The sequence below is a fragment of the Ranitomeya imitator genome, chromosome 2 (genome assembly GCF_032444005.1).
Source record: "Ranitomeya imitator isolate aRanImi1 chromosome 2, aRanImi1.pri, whole genome shotgun sequence".
NCBI classification, from domain to species: Eukaryota; Metazoa; Chordata; class Amphibia; order Anura; family Dendrobatidae; genus Ranitomeya; species Ranitomeya imitator.
This window is the reverse complement of record NC_091283.1, coordinates 26,050,285-26,068,864: the sequence shown is the minus strand read 5'-3', so window position 1 is coordinate 26,068,864 and position 18,580 is coordinate 26,050,285. Positions and strand designations below refer to the sequence as shown.

Below are 18,580 nucleotides of genomic sequence, written 5' to 3'. Positions count from 1 at the left end.
GAGCCACATGAAAGGCACGAACCAGATCGGCAGCATGGACATCAGAAGCAAAGACCCAGGAATTATCTTCCTGACCATAACCTTTCCACTTAACCAGATACTGGAGTTTCCGTCTCGAAACACGAGAATCCAAAATCTTCTCCACTATATACTCCAACTCCCCTTCAACCAAAACCGGAGCAGGAGGATCAATAGATGGAACCACAGGTGCCACGTATCTCCGCAACAATGACCTATGGAACACGTTATGGATGGAAAAAGAAGCTGGAAGAGTCAAACGAAAAGACACAGGATTAAGAACCTCAGAAATCCTATATGGACCAATGAAACGAGGCTTAAACTTAGGAGAGGAAACCTTCATAGGAATATAACGAGATGACAACCAAACCAAATCCCCAACACGAAGTCGGGGACCCACACAGCGCCTGCGGTTAGCGAAACGTTGAGCCTTCTCCTGGGACAAAGTCAAATTGTCCACTACATGAGTCCAAATCTGCTGCAACCTATCCACCACAGTATCCACACCAGGACAGTCCGAAGACTCAACCTGCCCTGAAGAGAAACGAGGGTGGAACCCAGAATTGCAGAAAAACGGCGAAACCAAAGTAGCCGAGCTGGCCCGATTATTAAGGGCGAACTCAGCCAAAGGCAAAAAGGACACCCAGTCATCCTGATCAGCAGAAACAAAACATCTCAGATATGTTTCCAAGGTCTGATTGGTTCGTTCAGTCTGGCCATTAGTCTGAGGATGGAAAGCCGAGGAAAAAGACAGATCAATGCCCATCCTAGCACAAAAGGCTCGCCAAAACCTCGAAACAAACTGGGAACCTCTGTCAGAAACGATGTTCTCTGGAATGCCATGTAAACAAACCACATGCTGGAAAAACAATGGCACCAAATCAGAGGAGGAAGGCAATTTAGACAAGGGCACCAAATGGACCATATTAGAGAAGCGATCACAAACCACCCAAATGACCGACATTCTTTGAGAGACGGGGAGATCCGAAATAAAATCCATAGAGATATGTGTCCAAGGCCTCTTCGGGACCAGCAAGGGCAAAAGCAACCCACTGGCACGAGAACAGCAGGGCTTAGCCCGAGCACAAATCCCACAGGACTGCACAAAAGAACGCACATCCCGTGACAGAGACGGCCACCAAAAGATCTCGCCACCAAATCTCTGGTACCAAAGATTCCAGGATGACCAGCCAACACCGAACAATGAACCTCAGAGATAACTTTATTCGTCCACCTATCAGGGATAAACAGTTTCTCCGCTGGGCAACGGTCAGGTCTATTAGCCTGAAATTTTTGCAGCACCCGCCGCAAATCAGGGGAGATGGCAGACAAAATTACCCCCTCTTTGAGAATACCCGCCGGCTCAGACAAACCCGGAGAATCGGGCACAAAACTCCTAGACAGGGCATCCGCCTTCACATTTTTAGAGCCCGGAAGGTACGAAACCACAAAGTCAAAACGGGAGAAAAACAGCGACCAACGAGCCTCTCTAGGATTCAACCGTTTGGCAGACTCGAGATAAGTCAAGTTCTTGTGATCAGTCAAGACCACCACACGATGCTTAGCTCCTTCAAGCCAATGACGCCACTCCTCGAATGCCCACTTCATGGCCAACAAATCTCGATTGCCAACATCATAATTTCGCTCAGCAGGCGAAAATTTCCTGGAAAAGAAGGCGCATGGTTTCATCACCGAGCAATCAGAACTTCTCTGCGACAAAACAGCCCCTGCTCCAATTTCAGAAGCATCAACCTCGACCTGGAACGGAAGCGAAACATCTGGTTGGCACAACACAGGGACAGAAGAAAAACGACGCTTCAACTCCTGAAAAGCTTCCACAGCAGCAGAAGACCAATTGACAACATCAGCACCCTTCTTGGTTAAATCAGTCAACAGTTTAGCAATACTAGAAAAATTATTGATGAAGCGACAATAAAAATTAGCAAAGCCCAGGAACTTCTGCAGACTCTTCAGAGATGTTGGCTGAGTCCAATCATGGATGGCTTGGACCTTAACAGGATCCATCTCGATAGTAGAAGGGGAAAAGATGAACCCCAAAAATGAAACCTTCTGCACACCAAAGAGACACTTTGATCCCTTCACAAACAAAGAATTGGGCACGCAGGACCTGAAAAACTGTTCTCGGGGAGACCCATAAGGGATGGGGGCAGTGTTCTGGAATCACTGCGTTGAGAAACACGTGATGGTGTCTCCGCGGTGTTGGATGTTTTGGTCTCCCCGAGGCCAATCATCTGTGCCTTTATAGCCTTTTTACTAGGCACTGCTCCTAATAGCCAGATTCCTACTCCACATTGATGAGGGGCAAAAACCCCGAAACAGCTGTCTGTGGATGGATACCATGCTTGGCATAGGTGGCTTTCCTTCATAGGATGCTGCCCTTCCCGTGGTTGTTCCTTCCCGGGGAAAGGCCTGGCTATTCACTGCTTGCGTCGAGAAACACGTGATGGTGTCTCCGCAGCTTCTTTACATGCATCTGCATATTTCCCATAAGGGATGGGGGCAGTGTTCTGGAATCACTGCGTTGAGAAACACGTGATGGTGTCTCCGCGGTGTTGGATGTTTTGGTCTCCCCGAGGCCAATCATCTGTGCCTTTATAGCCTTTTTACTAGGCACTGCTCCTAATAGCCAGATTCCTACTCCACACTGATGAGGGGCAAACACCCCGAAACAGCTGTCTGGAGTGAGGTTTTCTGGAGCAATCCAGATCCTTTTGCAGAGAATTCTGTTTTTTTCTGTGGTCGTTTGTACCGACAGCTTTGAAGATGAGTTATGTGAGGAACACCATCCGAGTGACGTTGGAGCCATCTATCCGGGCAAGGAACAGCGTGGTCTTTATTGTTCGTGACCTTATTGAGGAAAAGGCTGGAGGAAAGCGAGAAAACATCTTTAGTATCAATGAGTTCCCTAATCAAGGTAACTACGACATTACTTTTATGTCAGAGCATTATTGCCTGAACATCTATGAGTGGTTCCGGAATCATGCCAGAGATCCCTGTTTGAAGGAGTGAAATGTGAACCACTGTTTGGTCTTCAGGAAAGGCAGGTGACTATCACTGTCTATAACCCCTTTACTGAACCTGCATTGTTGGAGAGCTTCCTCTCACAGTATTGTGACTTTGTTTCAAGGGGAGAGAAGCAAGTGAACTGCTTAGGAATCTTTAATTGTCGATACAAGTATCGTGTAAGGTTCAGAAGAGATCCTGGCAGTGTGGGTGGGTTCAGACACCCTCCGGCGAACTTCTCTGTGGCAGGGCATAGGGGTTTCCTGACGTATCCTGGGCAGCCTCTGTTTTGCAGGAGATGTTTCTCTTTTGGACATGTCCAGGCAGACTGCCAGAAGGGGCAGTGTTGCCGAAACTGCAGGAAGGAGGGGCATATGGCTGGTGATTGCCCGATCGCTAAGACCTGTGACGTGTGTGGTAGTAGTGACCACATGTATAAGGATTGTCCGCAGAGAGCGCCTAGACGCTCAGAGAGTGAATGGAGAGAGGAGGAGGAGAGAAGGAGGAGGTTGGCGATTATCAGAAAGGAATCTGAAAGAATGGAGAGAGAGGAAAGGAGGGAGAGGGAGAAGGAGAGGGAAAGACGCTCTGTGACTCCAGATGACATTGTGCTAGCACCCCGTGGTGCTATGAGTGATGCACAGAAGGAAGATAAGGAGTTTTGGTTGGCGGCAAAAAAAGTAGAGAAGGGGTTTAAGAAGAAGGAAGAAGATCAGGAAGAAGATGAGGAAGAAGATGATGACTCTACTGTGCCTGAAATGTTTTCTCTTGAGGAAGCAATGGATGCAACGGAGGAAGACGTGCGCATTTCTGAAGCTGAGAGCCCTGTGCACCCCTCAGATCCTCAGAATATTGGAGGGCTTTCTTCAGATGAGGACAGGGGTGGGAATAAGTGTCAGAGGGAGGAGGATGGGGAAAGTGATGAGGCATGCACTAGTATGCCTAAGAGAAAAATTGGGCCGGCTATAAAAAAAATGGAGTGAGCACGAAGGGGCTAGTGGTTCAGAGACTTGCTGTTCAGTCCGAATGGCAGAGGAGGACAATGGTGATACTGGGTAAAATGAAAGCTCAGTGGATCTGTTGGTTTTTTTTTCTCTCCTTTCTGTGAGTCTTGACCTTTGTCAAGGGCTTTTTGTGTAATGTGTGTAGTTTTGTGGTAATTTTTGCATTGTTTTTTGTTTTTATAGTATGGGTTTTTCTATAGTTTCTCAAAATGTGAGAGTTTTTAAGAAAGCAAGGAGGAGAGCAGCAATTTTGGATTTTTTAGCTATGCAGAGTGCATCTATTTTTTGTTTGCAAGAATGTGGGATTGTGGATGGTGTGAAAGGGGATGAGTGGTCTTATGGTGCGTCTGTATGGTCTGGTAGTGCAAATAATAGAAATGATGGTGTGGGTATTTTAGTTAAGGGGCAAGAGGTGGTTTTGAATAATTATTTGGTGGTGGAGGTGGGGAGGTGTATCTTAGCAAATTTTGAATATAAAAATGCTAAGTTTTGTGTTATCAATATTTATGCGCCAGTAGAAAAAAATGAGCGTAAGTTATTATTTGAAAAAGTGAAGCTTTTTGTTCCAGGAAGAGTGCCTGTGGTGATTGTGGGTGATATGAATTGTGATGTGGGGGGAGTGAATGTGGATGTGTCTGGAAAAGTTTTGCTGGAGTTAGTTACTGACTTTGATTTGAGTGATATGCAGCGTGTGTGTAAGGTTAACCCTTTGTTAAATACCTTTTTTTCTGATAGTGGAAGAGCACAGTCCAGGTCGGATTATTGTTTTATTTCTAAAAATATTATTCCTGTTGGATATAAGCAGGATAGGGTCGTTTTTTCGGACCATGTTTGTGTGTTGTGCGAGTTAGATATTAATGTTAGTGGTGTGTTTGGAAAGGGTTTGTGGAAATTAAATGTGAAATTGTTGGAAAATGAAGCTGTGAGGAAGGAGTATGTGAGAAAGTATGAACAGTGGTGTAAAAGTAAGGAAAGTTTTGGGAATGTTTGTGAGTGGTGGGATTGGGTTAAGAGGCAGACAAAAAAGTTTTTTAAAAGTGTGGGGTATGAATTTGCGGCAATTAAGAGGGAAAAGTTTGTTAAGTTGAATGCCCGTTTATGTTTATTGTATAAATTGAGGGAAGGAGGAATGGAGGTGGAGGAGGGGATAAAAAAGGTTAAAAAAGAAATTAAAGAGTTTTTGGAGGAGAAAGGGAAGAGTATTATTTTTAGGGCAAAAATTGATAGAATGGAGCAAGATGAAAGGTGTTCAAGGTTTTTCTTCAAAAAGGTTTTTGGGAAAAAGCAGAGTATGAGTGTTTTGAATGCAGAGGATGGAAGAGAGGTAAGTGGGGAGGATATGTGTGAACAGGTGGCTACATTTTATGAGGAGCTGTATGCAGTGAAGTGGAGGGATGAGGCTTTGGAGGAGGATGTACTAAGTGTATTAGAAAATAAATTGAGTGAGATGGAGAGAGAGAGAGTGATGGGTGAGGTGACAGGTGATGAGGTATGGAAGGTAATGAATAGCATGGCGTTAAATAAGACTCCAGGAGAGGATGGTCTTCCTATAGAGTTTTATAGGGTGATGTGGCATGTGATTGGTAAGGATTTTGTGGATATGTGTAAGTATATGTGGTCTAGTATGGAGGTGGCTGAGAGTATGCGTGCAGGGATGGTTGTGTTAATACCTAAAAAAGGAGATTTGAAGAGTTTAAAAAATTGGAGACCGATAACGTTGTTGAATTGCGATTATAAGATTTATGCGAAACTAATGGCGAATAGGATGCGTGATGTGATAGAGAGTGTGATTGGGGATGAACAGTGTTGTGCGGTGCCTGGGAGACGTATACATGAGTGTGTGTGTATGTTGAGAGATTGTTTGTGGGACTGTATGAGTCGGAAGAAGAGTGTATTTGTTTTGAGTTTGGACTTTGAAAAGGCGTATGATCGGTTATCACATAGTTTTTTGTTCCAGGTATTATTGAGAATGGGGTTTCCGCCTGATTTTGTTTGGAGGGTGAGGAGCTTATATAAAGACATTTATAGTTGTGTTTTGATGAATGGTTCTGTGGGTAGAAGAGTGAATGTTTTTTCAGGTGTGAGACAAGGTTGTCCTTTGTCTCCTGTGGTTTTTATTTGTGCGATTGAACCGTTGCTTTGTATGTTGAGGAAAGATAAAGTGATTAGACGAGTACAAGTGCCAGGAGGTGGAGGGAGGGAATGGAAGGTTAGTGCTTATATGGATGACGTGTGTGTGTTGTGTGATTCAGAGTATTCTGTGAGGCGGGTGAAGTTATTAGCGTCTATTTTTTGTGGTGCGTCAGCATTTAAGGTGAATTGGGAGAAGAGTGAGTGTAAGGTTTTTGGGGGAGGGGTTTTAAGTAAGGATGTAGGAGTGAATGAGGTGACTGGGTCTATTAAGGTTTTGGGGGTGAAATTTTCAGAGAGTTTGGATGGGAAAGAAAGTTGGGATGATGCGAAAGGAAAGGTTGAGCGGAAGCTATGTTTTTGGAAGATGAGAAGTCTTTCGTTTTTTGGAAAAATCTTAGTTATTAAAAGTGTGATTTTGCCTATTTTCTTATATATTGCAGTGGTCTTTCCGCCGGGGTATATGTGTATGAGGGGGTTAAATAGGATTCTGCTTGTGTTTTTGTGGAATTCTAGAATGGAGAGGGCTAGGAGGGAGGTTTTGGTGAAACGTTTAGAAAAAGGTGGGTTGGGTTTTCCAAACCTTGAGGTGTTTTTTGGTGTAAATATTGTGGTTTTTGTGTTGAGGGTGATTAGGATGGATGGCAAGTTTTCTTGTCTGTGTAGGTTTTTGTTTGGGGCGTATTTATTTCGTTTGAAGTGGCGAGAGAGGGATCTGAGGTATCCGGTTGCTTTTGACGTGCCTAGATGGTATGTGTGGGTTTATAAATTTTTGGTGAAGTATGAGTTGTGTGATGTGGATGTTAGGTTGTTGAGTAATAAGAAGGCTGTGTATAGGATGATTGAATGTAGAGAGACAGAGTGTGGAATAAACATGGTTAGAGGGAATGATATAGAAAAAGTATGGAAGAAAGTGCGGTTAGACGGTATGACGAATAGGCAGAGTGAGATTGTGTGGCAGTCTTTGCATGGAGTGTTACCAGTTAGAGAATTTCAGAAGAATCGTGGGTTGGGGAGAAGTGATGTGTCCGAGAGGTGGGTGTGGTGGAAGGGAAAGTGTAATACATGTGTTTTGGAATTGTCATTATGCTAGGGAGGTGATTGGAAGAATGGGACCGTTGTGTAAAGAATTGTGTGGTGTGAGCTTGTTATCATTCGAGTTGTTCATGTTTGGCTTGGGAATGTGTGATGGAGTGAAGGAGATAGTGTTGTGGTTAATAGTTGCATGTATAAAGAAAGTATTATGGGATGTGAGGAATGTGTATGTTTTTAAGAGAAAGGAAATTGTAGTAAAGAATAGTCTAAAAGTGATTTTGGGGAAGATGTATGTGTGTTTTCTATGGGATAAAAGAAGAAGGGGGGAGGTGGATGCCGAAGGGATTTGGAAGGTGAAGAAGTGGAGATACCTTGTAAATATGTCTTGATTTGTTTTTTCTGATGTTGTATTAAACTGAAATTTTCCGATGATGATGGGAACAGCTTTTGTGTTTTGGATTTGACGCAGCTGTTTGGGATTTTTCTTTGGTCTTGGATTTCTGGACCGTGGATTTTCCCATCTGAGGGAAAAAAAAAAAAAAAAAAAAGAAACAGCTGTCTGTGGATGGATACCATGCTTGGCATAGGTGGCTTTCCTTCATAGGATGCTGCCCTTCCCGTGGTTGTTCCTTCCCGGGGAAAGGCCTGGCTATTCACTGCTTGCGTCGAGAAACACGTGATGGTGTCTCCGCAGCTTCTTTACATGCATCTGCATATTTCCCATAAGGGATGGGGGCAGTGTTCTAGAATCACTGCGTTGAGAAACACGTGATGGTGTCTCCGCGGTGTTGGATGTTTTGGTCTCCCCGAGGCCAATCATCTGTGCCTTTATAGCCTTTTTACTAGGCACTGCTCCTAATAGCCAGATTCCTACTCCACACTGATGAGGGGCAAAAACCCCGAAACAGCTGTCTGTGGATGGATACCATGCTTGGCATAGGTGGCTTTCCTTCATAGGATGCTGCCCTTCCCGTGGTTGTTCCTTCCCGGGGAAAGGCCTGGCTATTCACTGCTTGCGTCGAGAAACACGTGATGGTGTCTCCGCAGCTTCTTTACATGCATCCAATCATAAATGGCCTGAACTTTAACAGGGTCCATCTCGATAGTAGAAGGAGAAAAAATGAACCCCAAAAATGAAACCTTCTGAACACCAAAGAGATACTTTGACCCCTTCACAAACAAAGAATTAGCACGCTGGACCTGGAACACCATTCTGACCTGCTTCACATGAGACTCCCAATCATCCGAGAAGACCAAAATATCATCCAAGTATACAATCAGGAATTTATCCAGGTACTCTCGGAAGATGTCATGCATAAAGGACTGAAACACTGATGGAGCCTTAGAAAGCCCGAATGGCATAACCAGGTACTCAAAATGGCCTTCGGGCGTATTAAATGCAGTTTTCCATTCATCGCCCCGTTTAATACGCACAAGATTATATGCACCACGAAGATCTATCTTGGTGAACCAACTAGCCCCCTTAATCCGAGCAAACAAATCAGACAGCAGCGGCAAGGGGTACTGAAATTTGACCGTAATTTTATTTAGAAGGCGGTAATCAATACAAGGTCTCAGCGAACCATCTTTCTTGGCCACAAAAAAGAACCCCGCTCCCAATGGCGACGATGACGGGCGAATATGACCCTTCTCCAAAGACTCCTTCACGTAACTCCGCATAGCGGCGTGCTCAGGTACAGATAAATTAAACAGTCGACCCTTAGGAAACTTACTACCAGGAATCAAATCGATAGCACAATCACAATCCCTATGCGGAGGTAGGGCATTGGACTTGGGCTCATCGAATACATCCCGGTAATCAGACAATAACTCTGGGACTTCAGAAGGGGTGGATGACGAGAGAGACAGAAATGGAACATCACCATGTACCCCCTGACAACCCCAGCTGGACACAGACATTGATTTCCAATCTAATACTGGGTTATGGACTTGTAGCCATGGCAACCTCAACACGACCACATCATGCAGATTATGCAACACCAGAAAGCGAATATCCTCCTGGTGCGCAGGAGCCATGCACATGGTCAGCTGGGTCCAATACTGAGGCTTATTCTTGGCCAAAGGAGTAGCATCAATTAATCTCAATGGGATAGGACACTGCAAGGGCTCCAAGACAAACCCACAACGCCTAGCAAACTCCAAGTCCATCAAATTCAGGGCAGCGCCTGAATCCACAAATGCCATGACAGAATAGGAAGACAAAGAGCAGATCAAAGTAACGGACAAAAGAAATTTCGACTGTACCGTACCAATGGTGGCAGACCTAGCGAACCGCTTAGTACGCTTAGGACAATCAGAGATAGCATGAGTGGAATCACCATAGTAGAAACACAGCCCATTCTGACGTCTGTGTTCTTGCCTTTCAGCTCTGGTCAAAGTCCTATCGCACTGCATAGGCTCAGGTTTATGCTCAGATAATACCGCCAAATGGTGCACAGATTTACGCTCACGCAAGCGTCGACCGATCTGAATGTCCAAAGACATAGACTCATTCAGACCAGCAGGCATAGGAAATCCCACCATGACATCCTTAAGGGCTTCAGAGAGACCCTTTCTGAAAATAGCTGCCAGCGCACATTCATTCCATTGAGTGAGCACGGACCACTTTCTAAACTTCTGACAATAAATCTCTATCTCATCCTGACCCTGACACAGAGGCAGGAAATTTTTCTCTGCCTGATCCACCGAATTAGGTTCATCGTACAGCAATCCGAGCGCCAGGAAAAACGCATCAATATTACATAATGCAGGATCTCCTGGCGCAAGGGAAAATGCCCAGTCTTGAGGGTCGCCACGTAATAAAGAAATAATAATCCTAACTTGTTGAACTGGGTCACCAGAGGAGCGGGGTTTCAAAGCCAGAAATAGTTTACAATTATTTTTAAAATTCAAAAACTTAGCTCTATCTCCAGAAAATAACTCAGGAATAGGAATTTTAGGCTCTAACATAGGATTCTGAACCACTAAATCTTGAATATTTTGTACATTTATAGCGAGATTATCCATCAAAGAAAACAGACCCTGAATGTCCATGTCCACACCTGTGTTCTGAACCACCCTGATGTAAAGGGGAAAAGAAAGACAGAACACAGTGCAAAGAAAAAAAAATGGTCTCAGAACTTCTCTTTTCCCTCTATTGAGAAGCATTAGTACTTTGGGCCTCCAGTACTGTTATGAACAGGTAATTCAGAACCACAATGGACCTTGAAGTTCAGAGCACACAAAGTGACCTGACAATTACCAAAAAACATAGGACGAGCTCTGAGACGTGGGAACTCTGCTGACCGCAATCCCTAATCCTATCCAACCACACTAGAGGTAGCCGTGGAGCGCTCCTGACCAGTCCTATGCACCTCGAGCACAGCCTGAGAAACTAGCTAGCCCTGAAGATAGAAAAATAAGCCTACCTTGCCTCAGAGAAATACCCCAAAGGAAAAGGCAGCCCCCCACATATAATGACTGTGAGTTGAGATGAAAATACAAACGCAGAGATGAAATAGATTTAGCAAAGTGAGGCCCGACTTACTGAACAGACCGAGGATAGGAAAGATTGCTTTGCGGTCAACACAAAACCCTACAAACAACCACGCAGAGGGGGCAAAAAGACCCTCCGCACAGACTAACGGTACGGAGGTGCTCCCTCTGCGTCCCAGAGCTTCCAGCAAGCAAGAAAAACCAATATAGCAAGCTGGACAGAAAAAATAGCAAACAAGAATAACACAAGCAAAACTTAGCTTATGCAGAGCAGACAGGCCACAGGAACGATCCAGGAGGAAGCAAGACCAATACTAGAACATTGACTGGAGGCCAGGATCAAAGCACTAGGTGGAGTTAAATAGAGCAGCACCTAACAACTTAACCTCAACACCTGAGGAAGGAAACTCAGAAGCCGCAGTACCACTCTCATCCACCAAAGGAAGCTCATAGACAGAACCAGCCGAAGTACCACTCATGACCACAGGAGGGAGCTTGGCCACAGAATTCACAACAATTTTGACACATTTTCGAGCGTTCATCGGATACTTCTTTTCGACTTTATAGAGCGAGCCTGATCCCTGATGAAGGCTCGCTCTACAGGGCCTATATGAATTGTATCCAGGTACGGACTGGGGCTGAAATTCAGCTCTGGGATTTGCCAGAATTGCCAGTCCGGCACTGATTGTATCCAATGAATTGTCAACCTGTCGAACCGAAGCGCTTTGAATGTCCAATAAAGGCGAATGCTCACGTCCTTGTAGGACCCAATCTTCCTTTCACAATGACATCACCTCTAGAAATAGTCCATTCCCTTCTATTACTGCAGATGGCCAAAATCGGTGTCCTCACCTACCGATCTTCCGTGGTAACGCTCGGCTCATCCACCACCAGTTGGGACCCTGGTAATGACCCATCAATCTGTGACAGCGCTGTGGAGGTGGTCTACAAAAGCCAAGATACATGGACTATTGGGAGGAACGAGTGAGTGCTACCAAAAACCTGAACTACTGATTCTTTTGTTATGGATTTTGACTTTTTCATTGCGCTCCATAGAGGAAATTCAAAAGAACTCGCAACCGGTCCACAACCGCAAACTGTAAAAATTCACTCAGGAATGTGCATTTCTGCATTTGATTAAATCTTATCCATTTTGCTACAACGGAAACCCAGTATAAATCCCAAAAATCCCATACGGCGGTAATCTGATTACAAGATTGAGGACCCCCGACCTAGAACTCTAGGAAGATCTAAGCCGTGTGTGTCCAGATCTTAGTGGCTGCAGTTGTAGCAATTCACGGAAAACTTGCTCTATCTTGTATACTTTGTCCTAGAAATGAGCAAATCCATTTTGTGCCAAATGTTTAGGAACGTGGTGAACTCAACAAATCACGATTCACTTTTTGGAAACAGCTTAAAGATGGACTCATAGCAGAAGATGACATCTGCCAGAAATAGATCACATGACCTCACCCCTGCCCAGGTGGGATTCTCTATAATGCCTTGCAGCTATCTCATCACAGAGTATAGCCATTCTGGAAGGCCTACCACAGCCTGTATAAAAGCAGAAGCAGGGAATGCAGTAGCCATTATGTGGTGAATCTGGACAGTGAGAGGAGGTCACAGTTCATAGTTTAGTTCTACTACTACTGGTGTCGCAGGCATGGAGGATTGATTTACTGGGACTTCAGATCCAAGAGGTCAAAGAGCTAAGTGATTACTTTAGATTTTACCGTTAGGAATCCACATCCACAGAGTACGAGTCTCCACCTCTCCCAGCACTAGTCTACAGTAGCTATTCAGCGGCTGGAGGAAAGGTGCAGAAATACCCAGATCTGGCCTCCTCCATGTAGTCGCCCGACAGACACTGACGTCATGTTATAAACTATCCTACAAGCACTTGGATACAACCTATTTTTTCCCGTAAAAAGATTAGTAAATGAGCCAAAATTCATCATGGTTACATAATGTTTGCAATTCCCATTGTACAGGCATAAGGCTAGAGAACAGGAGACATTGGCCTACAATATTAATGCAAACTGAGAACTGACCACTTAGTAGAATGATGGGAAAACGTGTCACGTTTCATCAATAACCACCCCAACAAGCCTGACTCCGGCCATACACATCCCATACACCAGAGATCCGCTGACAGATACGTAGGCCGGCGGCTTATCCTCAGAATAAAGCAAAATCAGACGTCTGATTAACATCTCCCTTGACCATATACAGAGCGTCAGCTCAACCTGTTGATATCAGCGGGTTCTACCAAAATGACTCTATGGATGGGGCCTTTAAAGTGGTCCTTCAACCTAGCACTCAAACATAACTGTATATTAGTGATGTACAGTCACCCTACCTGGTGCCCAATGTTTGCCTCCACCCGAGACCCGCATCCCAGTCCTCTTCCATACAAGATGGCCACCACAAGGAGGCCAGTAAGTCTAAGACACACTTCCATGCTTTGCTATGCTGTAGAGTTGTGCTGCAGACTTACCGATTCACTCTTTGCTACGTGGTGGCCATTTCATATGCAGATTAACCAGAATTGCAGCTGCAATGGGGGTCACTGAAGAGGGTGAACATATATGAGAAAGGTAGAGTCACTTTTCAGCTTCAAGTTCAAGGATCCTATTAGTGAGGATATGTCACTTGCTCCCTAAAAAAAATAGAGTTCCCTATTCAGCCGCACTCTTGCATTTTGGTCTGTCTTGTTTTACTGTAGAGATATTCACATTTGTTCCTTCTGGAGAGCACTAGGTGAAATTTCTGCTTGCAGGCCAACTGGGCCTTTCTTCAGTCTTCTCTGGGGATGATGGGCGCTTTCACCCTTCCCAAATGCTGCCACCCATAGCTCGACTGTGCCCTGCTACATCAACTGGGATTCTAACATATTTTTGTCCTCTTAACATCAAACTTACCCCAAATAGATGAGTTATACTTCAGCTAGTACTCGAATAACCACAACCAAATTACCGATTGGCAAACTAATACCCAGGTCAAGATGAAGTACACTTTCCTACAAAAAAACATAACATTTCATGGTTTCATGTATTTCTAATATCCCTCGGTAGATTCACAACGGTTTCCACCCAGTTCAATATCCTTATTCCAGGATTGTCTTAATCGCAATACCTTATGGGTCACTGGGCTCCTCCCGCAGCATCTTGGGGTGTCTAGCCTCGCCTGCAAACAGTGTGCAAACAATGGCCGCTGGGTCGCTTTCAACATGATCAGCGGTTGTTAGTGGGCGGCGGGCCCGAAGGCATGACGGTGCACGCACGTCCACGTGACCAAAGCTCATGGTCACCATTGGCAACGCGAGCTAGTCGAGCGGGGGCGCATGTGTCATAATGGTTTGCGGGCGCACTAACACACTTCCTCCCCATTGGCTGCTTTGGGTATTTAAACCTTAACACCCCCCCTGCCCTGACACACCTCCTGAAGAAGCAGAGCGAAACGCGCGTCAGGGCAGAGGGACGGCATTGTATCCACAGCGATCAATACTAACAGGTAAAACATGCTCCACCATCATGCCATCTGATTGTGAACAATTTCCCTGACAGGAATGCATTATAGCAATGCCACCACACGTTAGTCCATGAAACTTAACAGACTTTTTAAAAAATGAAACAATATAGTATGCAGACATATCAGCTTCAGTAGCACTGGTTCTTTATCCTGTGTTTTTTTTGGACCTTATAGTGATCATTATTGTGGAGTTCCATGCATTTATGTCCCTGATCGCAATGTATACAATGGGATAGTGTCACTCTTTTCTAGCACCTTTCTTTTCCTTTTAAAATGTTTTTATTATACTTATGTTACTAAAATAGTATGTTTTATGAAGGAAAATGTACTTCATCTTTACTTGAGTTTTGGTTTACCAATAGGTAACATGGATGTGGTGATTAGATCAACTGTGATTGGCAGAGTCCACAAGGTAGGAGAGAGAAGACACTGAAGAAACTCAGTTGGTCTGCAAACAGAAATTTCACATAGTGTAATCCAAAAGTAACAAAATGTGAATATCGCTGCAATGGAGCAAAACAGCAAATAAAAGAAAAAAAAAAAAAAGAGACAGAATCATGTATTTTCCAAGGTATTTCACCCACTTTTTTTTAAAATAAGAGACGTCATCTTTAAACTGGTCATATTTGGGGGAATTTTAGATGACCTTTTCCTGAACAACTCATCATTTATGATCGGTCTGTGAAAGATTGTATAACAATTCAGTCGAAATAGCTAACCTCTCTCTGCCACAATCTGTGGTTTGGTCTTCCCTCAATCAGTTTGATGAGCACTAGACAAGTGAATGAATTAAACACAGATGACCAACTCTTCGGCAGATAGATGCAGAAGGTCCTACCCTTCGGGTGACGAAAGCTGCAGATGGTCAGCAAAAAATTATCTAAATTACAGTATTCAGCCATCCATAATCACCAGCATATGGCAAGTGGTAGATGTTTCAATCGCTAAAATGACTATTCATCACGTTTCATGCTCATTTACGCCATCTGTATTCATCACCAATTCGAGAACCATAAACACTGGTGAGATGCCTCCACCAGTCATGCTCTGGAGCAATTTTGGAACACGGCTGCTTTAGGCTCAATTCAGATATCAGAGTTGCATGGTCAAAATACGTAACATGGTTTCAAGATAGTCCACAAACCTCCTGACCCAAATTCAGGAGTCTTATATACAGTGGGGCAAAAAAGTATTTAGTCAGTCAGCAATAGTGCAAGTTCCACCACTTAAAAAGATGAGAGGCGTCTGTAATTTACATCATAGGTAAACCTCAACTATGGGAGACAAACTGAGAAAAAAAAATCCAGAAAATCACATTGTCTGTTTTTTTTATCATTTTTTTTGCATATTATGGTGGAAAATAAGTATTTGGTCAGAAACAAACAATCAAGATTTCTGACTCTCACAGACCTGTAACTTCTTCTTTAAGAGTCTCATCTTTCCTCCACTCATTACCTGTAGTAATGGCACCTGTTTAAACTTGTTATCAGTATAAAAAGACACCTGTGCACACCCTCAAACAGTCTGACTCCAAACTCCACTATGGTGAAGACCAAAGAGCTGTCAAAGGACACCAGAAACAAAATTGTAGCCCTGCACCAGGCTGGGAAGACTGAATCTGCAATAGCCAACCAGCTTGGAGTGAAGAAATCAACAGTGGGAGCAATAATTAGAAAATGGAAGACATACAAGACCACTGATAATCTCCCTCGATCTGGGGCTCCACGCAAAATCCCACCCCATGGGGTCAGAATGATCACAAGAACGGTGAGCAAAAATCCCAGAACCACGCAGGGGGACCTAGTGAATGAACTGCAGAGAGCTGGGACCAATGTAACAAGGCCTACCATAAGTAACACACTACGCCACCATGGACTCAGATCCTGCAGCGCCAGACGTGTCCCACTGCTTAAGCCAGTACATGTCCGGGCCCGTCTGAAGTTTGCTAGAGAGCATTTGGATGATCCAGAGGAGTTTTGGGAGAATGTCCTATGGTCTGATGAAACCAAACTGGAACTGTTTGGTAGAAACACAACTTGTCGTGTTTGGAGGAAAAAGAATACTGAGTTGCATCCATCAAACACCATACCTACCGAAAAGCATGCTGGTGGAAACATCATGCTTTGGGGCTGTTTCTCTGCAAAGGGGCCAGGACGACTGATCCGGGTACATGAAAGAATGAATGGGGCCATGTATCGTGAGATTTTGAGTGCAAACCTCCTTCCATCAGCAAGGGCATTGAAGATGAAACGTGGCTGGGTCTTTCAACATGACAATGATCCAAAGCACACCACCAGGGCAACGAAGGAGTGGCTTCGTAAGAAGCATTTCAAGGTCCTGGAGTGGCCTAGCCAGTCTCCAGATCTCAACCCTATAGAAAACCTTTGGAGGGAGTTGAAAGTCCGTGTTGCCAAGCGAAAAGCCAAAAACATCACTGCTCTAGAGGAGATCTGCATGGAGGAATGGGCCAACATACCAACAACAGTGTGTGGCAACCTTGTGAAGACTTACAGAAAACGTTTGACCTCTGTCATTGCCAACAAAGGATATATTACAAAGTATTGAGATGAAATTTTGTTTCTGACCAAATACTTATTTTCCACCATAATATGCAAATAAAATGTTAAAAAAACAGACAATGTGATTTTCTGGATTTTTTTTTCTCAGTTTGTCTCCCATAGTTGAGGTCTACCTATGATGTAAATTACAGACGCCTCTCATCTTTTTAAGTGGTGGAACTTGCACTATTGCTGACTGACTAAATACTTTTTTGCCCCACTGTATGCCGGAGGCTGCTGTGTTTGGGTCAAGAGATTTGCAGTAGGTCTGGGAAATCCCAGTCCGTGCTCAGCCTTAGACCAAGGCCACTGTACAAGAGACAACCAATACAAAAGCTTAGAATACAAGGCAATCAATAATACAGGAATACAGTTTAGGACACTTAGAATTATACATTCAATTTTTTTTTATAAGCAAAAGAAAAAACATCCACACACTGTATATGTGCAAAGACATCCATGTTGTAGTTTGCCTCTAGGACTCAGACTCATTTGGCTATAAAGGTCACTTTATTGAGGTGAAATAATAAAACGGAAAGAGATGTTGAGAGAGTTGGCTCCCCTCCGATGCCAGGAACCATTGTTGGCGGAGGTGATCTCTTCCTGAGTGTGTAGCTGTAGCTGTGTAACCACAGTGAAGTCCCCAAGCTGTTGGTCATCTTCATGACTGTCCGAAGTAGTTCCTGAATTCCTTCATAATGCTTTTGCACCGCCCTTCAAAAAGCTTACATATGTGGTGGGTCGTGTTCCACCACAGCTCACGCAAGCCATAAACTTCCTAAAGGTACAAATGTATCATAGCAAATAGCACCTAATCATATTGGACCCTCTGAACCTCTTGCAGAAAAAATAACTTTTTATTCCCTGTCTCACTTTTTATTTTTCAAGTTTTCTCCTAAACGTGGAGAAACATTATGTCCATGATGGATCATATCCTCCCCAGTTTTGAGGAGGTGCCAAGAACACCCTTCTACCCCTATGAGTAAAAGAAACAACTCCCATGTAAGCTACACGCGCCACCCCTGACTTCAGGTCATCCATTACACCAAAGGCCCTGGCCAAAGCCTTAAAAGTGTCTCTAGTTGTGTATTCCACCCTTACCGTCCTACCACCGGGCACTTGTCCTTGAAGAACTTCTTCTGCCCGAACTTTGGATGACCCATAAACTTGTTCCATAAACCAGGGATCATACTTTTCTTTTAAGAGGTATGAAAGGTCTATTTTTGTGAAGGCCACTGGGTCCTGGTTCAGTTTGATGAATCTCAGATGCTGGTCAAAAAACTGACCCTGGCTGACGCCTTTCCTTCCAAAGGTTCTGGTGCGAGGCAACTCAGGCCGTACACATGCCCTACCAAGTCTCTGCTCGGGTCGCCTGACCCAATCATCCCAAAAGGCTGTTGGCCACTTAACCTCAAGTTCTTCCCATAGCTCCCGAAGCAGCAGCCACCCAAGGCCTGGGAAAAAGTCAGAACGATGAAGGATGGAGCTGCCCTTGGCTTCCACCAGGGCCTCCTTCCCATTATCATTCCAAGCAGAGATGCACCACAGTGTGGGATCCTTTAGTAGAAGGTAATGTGTACTGAGGAAGTATTCGTAGAAATCAGGAGCCACTTCCAGATCATCTTCTACTACGATGACAGACTTGTAACCCATGATCTTAAAGATCTGAAAAAGATAAGTGAGTTGTCAGATGCCATCTTTATTTACCATATTCTCTTTCTCTGGAGAAGCAGACCTCACTAGAGAACTCATACTGTGATTCTGGATTATTAGACTAGACTAATG

At 44.3% G+C, this 18,580-nt stretch overlaps 1 protein-coding gene across 4 annotated transcripts in view; it reads right to left on the bottom strand.

The window, feature by feature from the left end:
• Positions 1 to 17,168: 17,168 nt before the first annotated feature.
• Positions 17,169 to 18,580, bottom strand: part of MGAT1 (alpha-1,3-mannosyl-glycoprotein 2-beta-N-acetylglucosaminyltransferase) — a 28,500-nt gene continuing 27,088 nt past the window's right edge. For all 4 annotated transcript variants that reach the window (XM_069746209.1, XM_069746208.1, XM_069746210.1 and 1 more), the window contains one exon: positions 17,169 to 18,460. In XM_069746209.1, the coding sequence (XP_069602310.1) occupies positions 17,708 to 18,460 (753 nt within the window). In that variant the 3' untranslated portion in view covers positions 17,169 to 17,707. The remainder of the gene's footprint in view (positions 18,461 to 18,580) is intronic.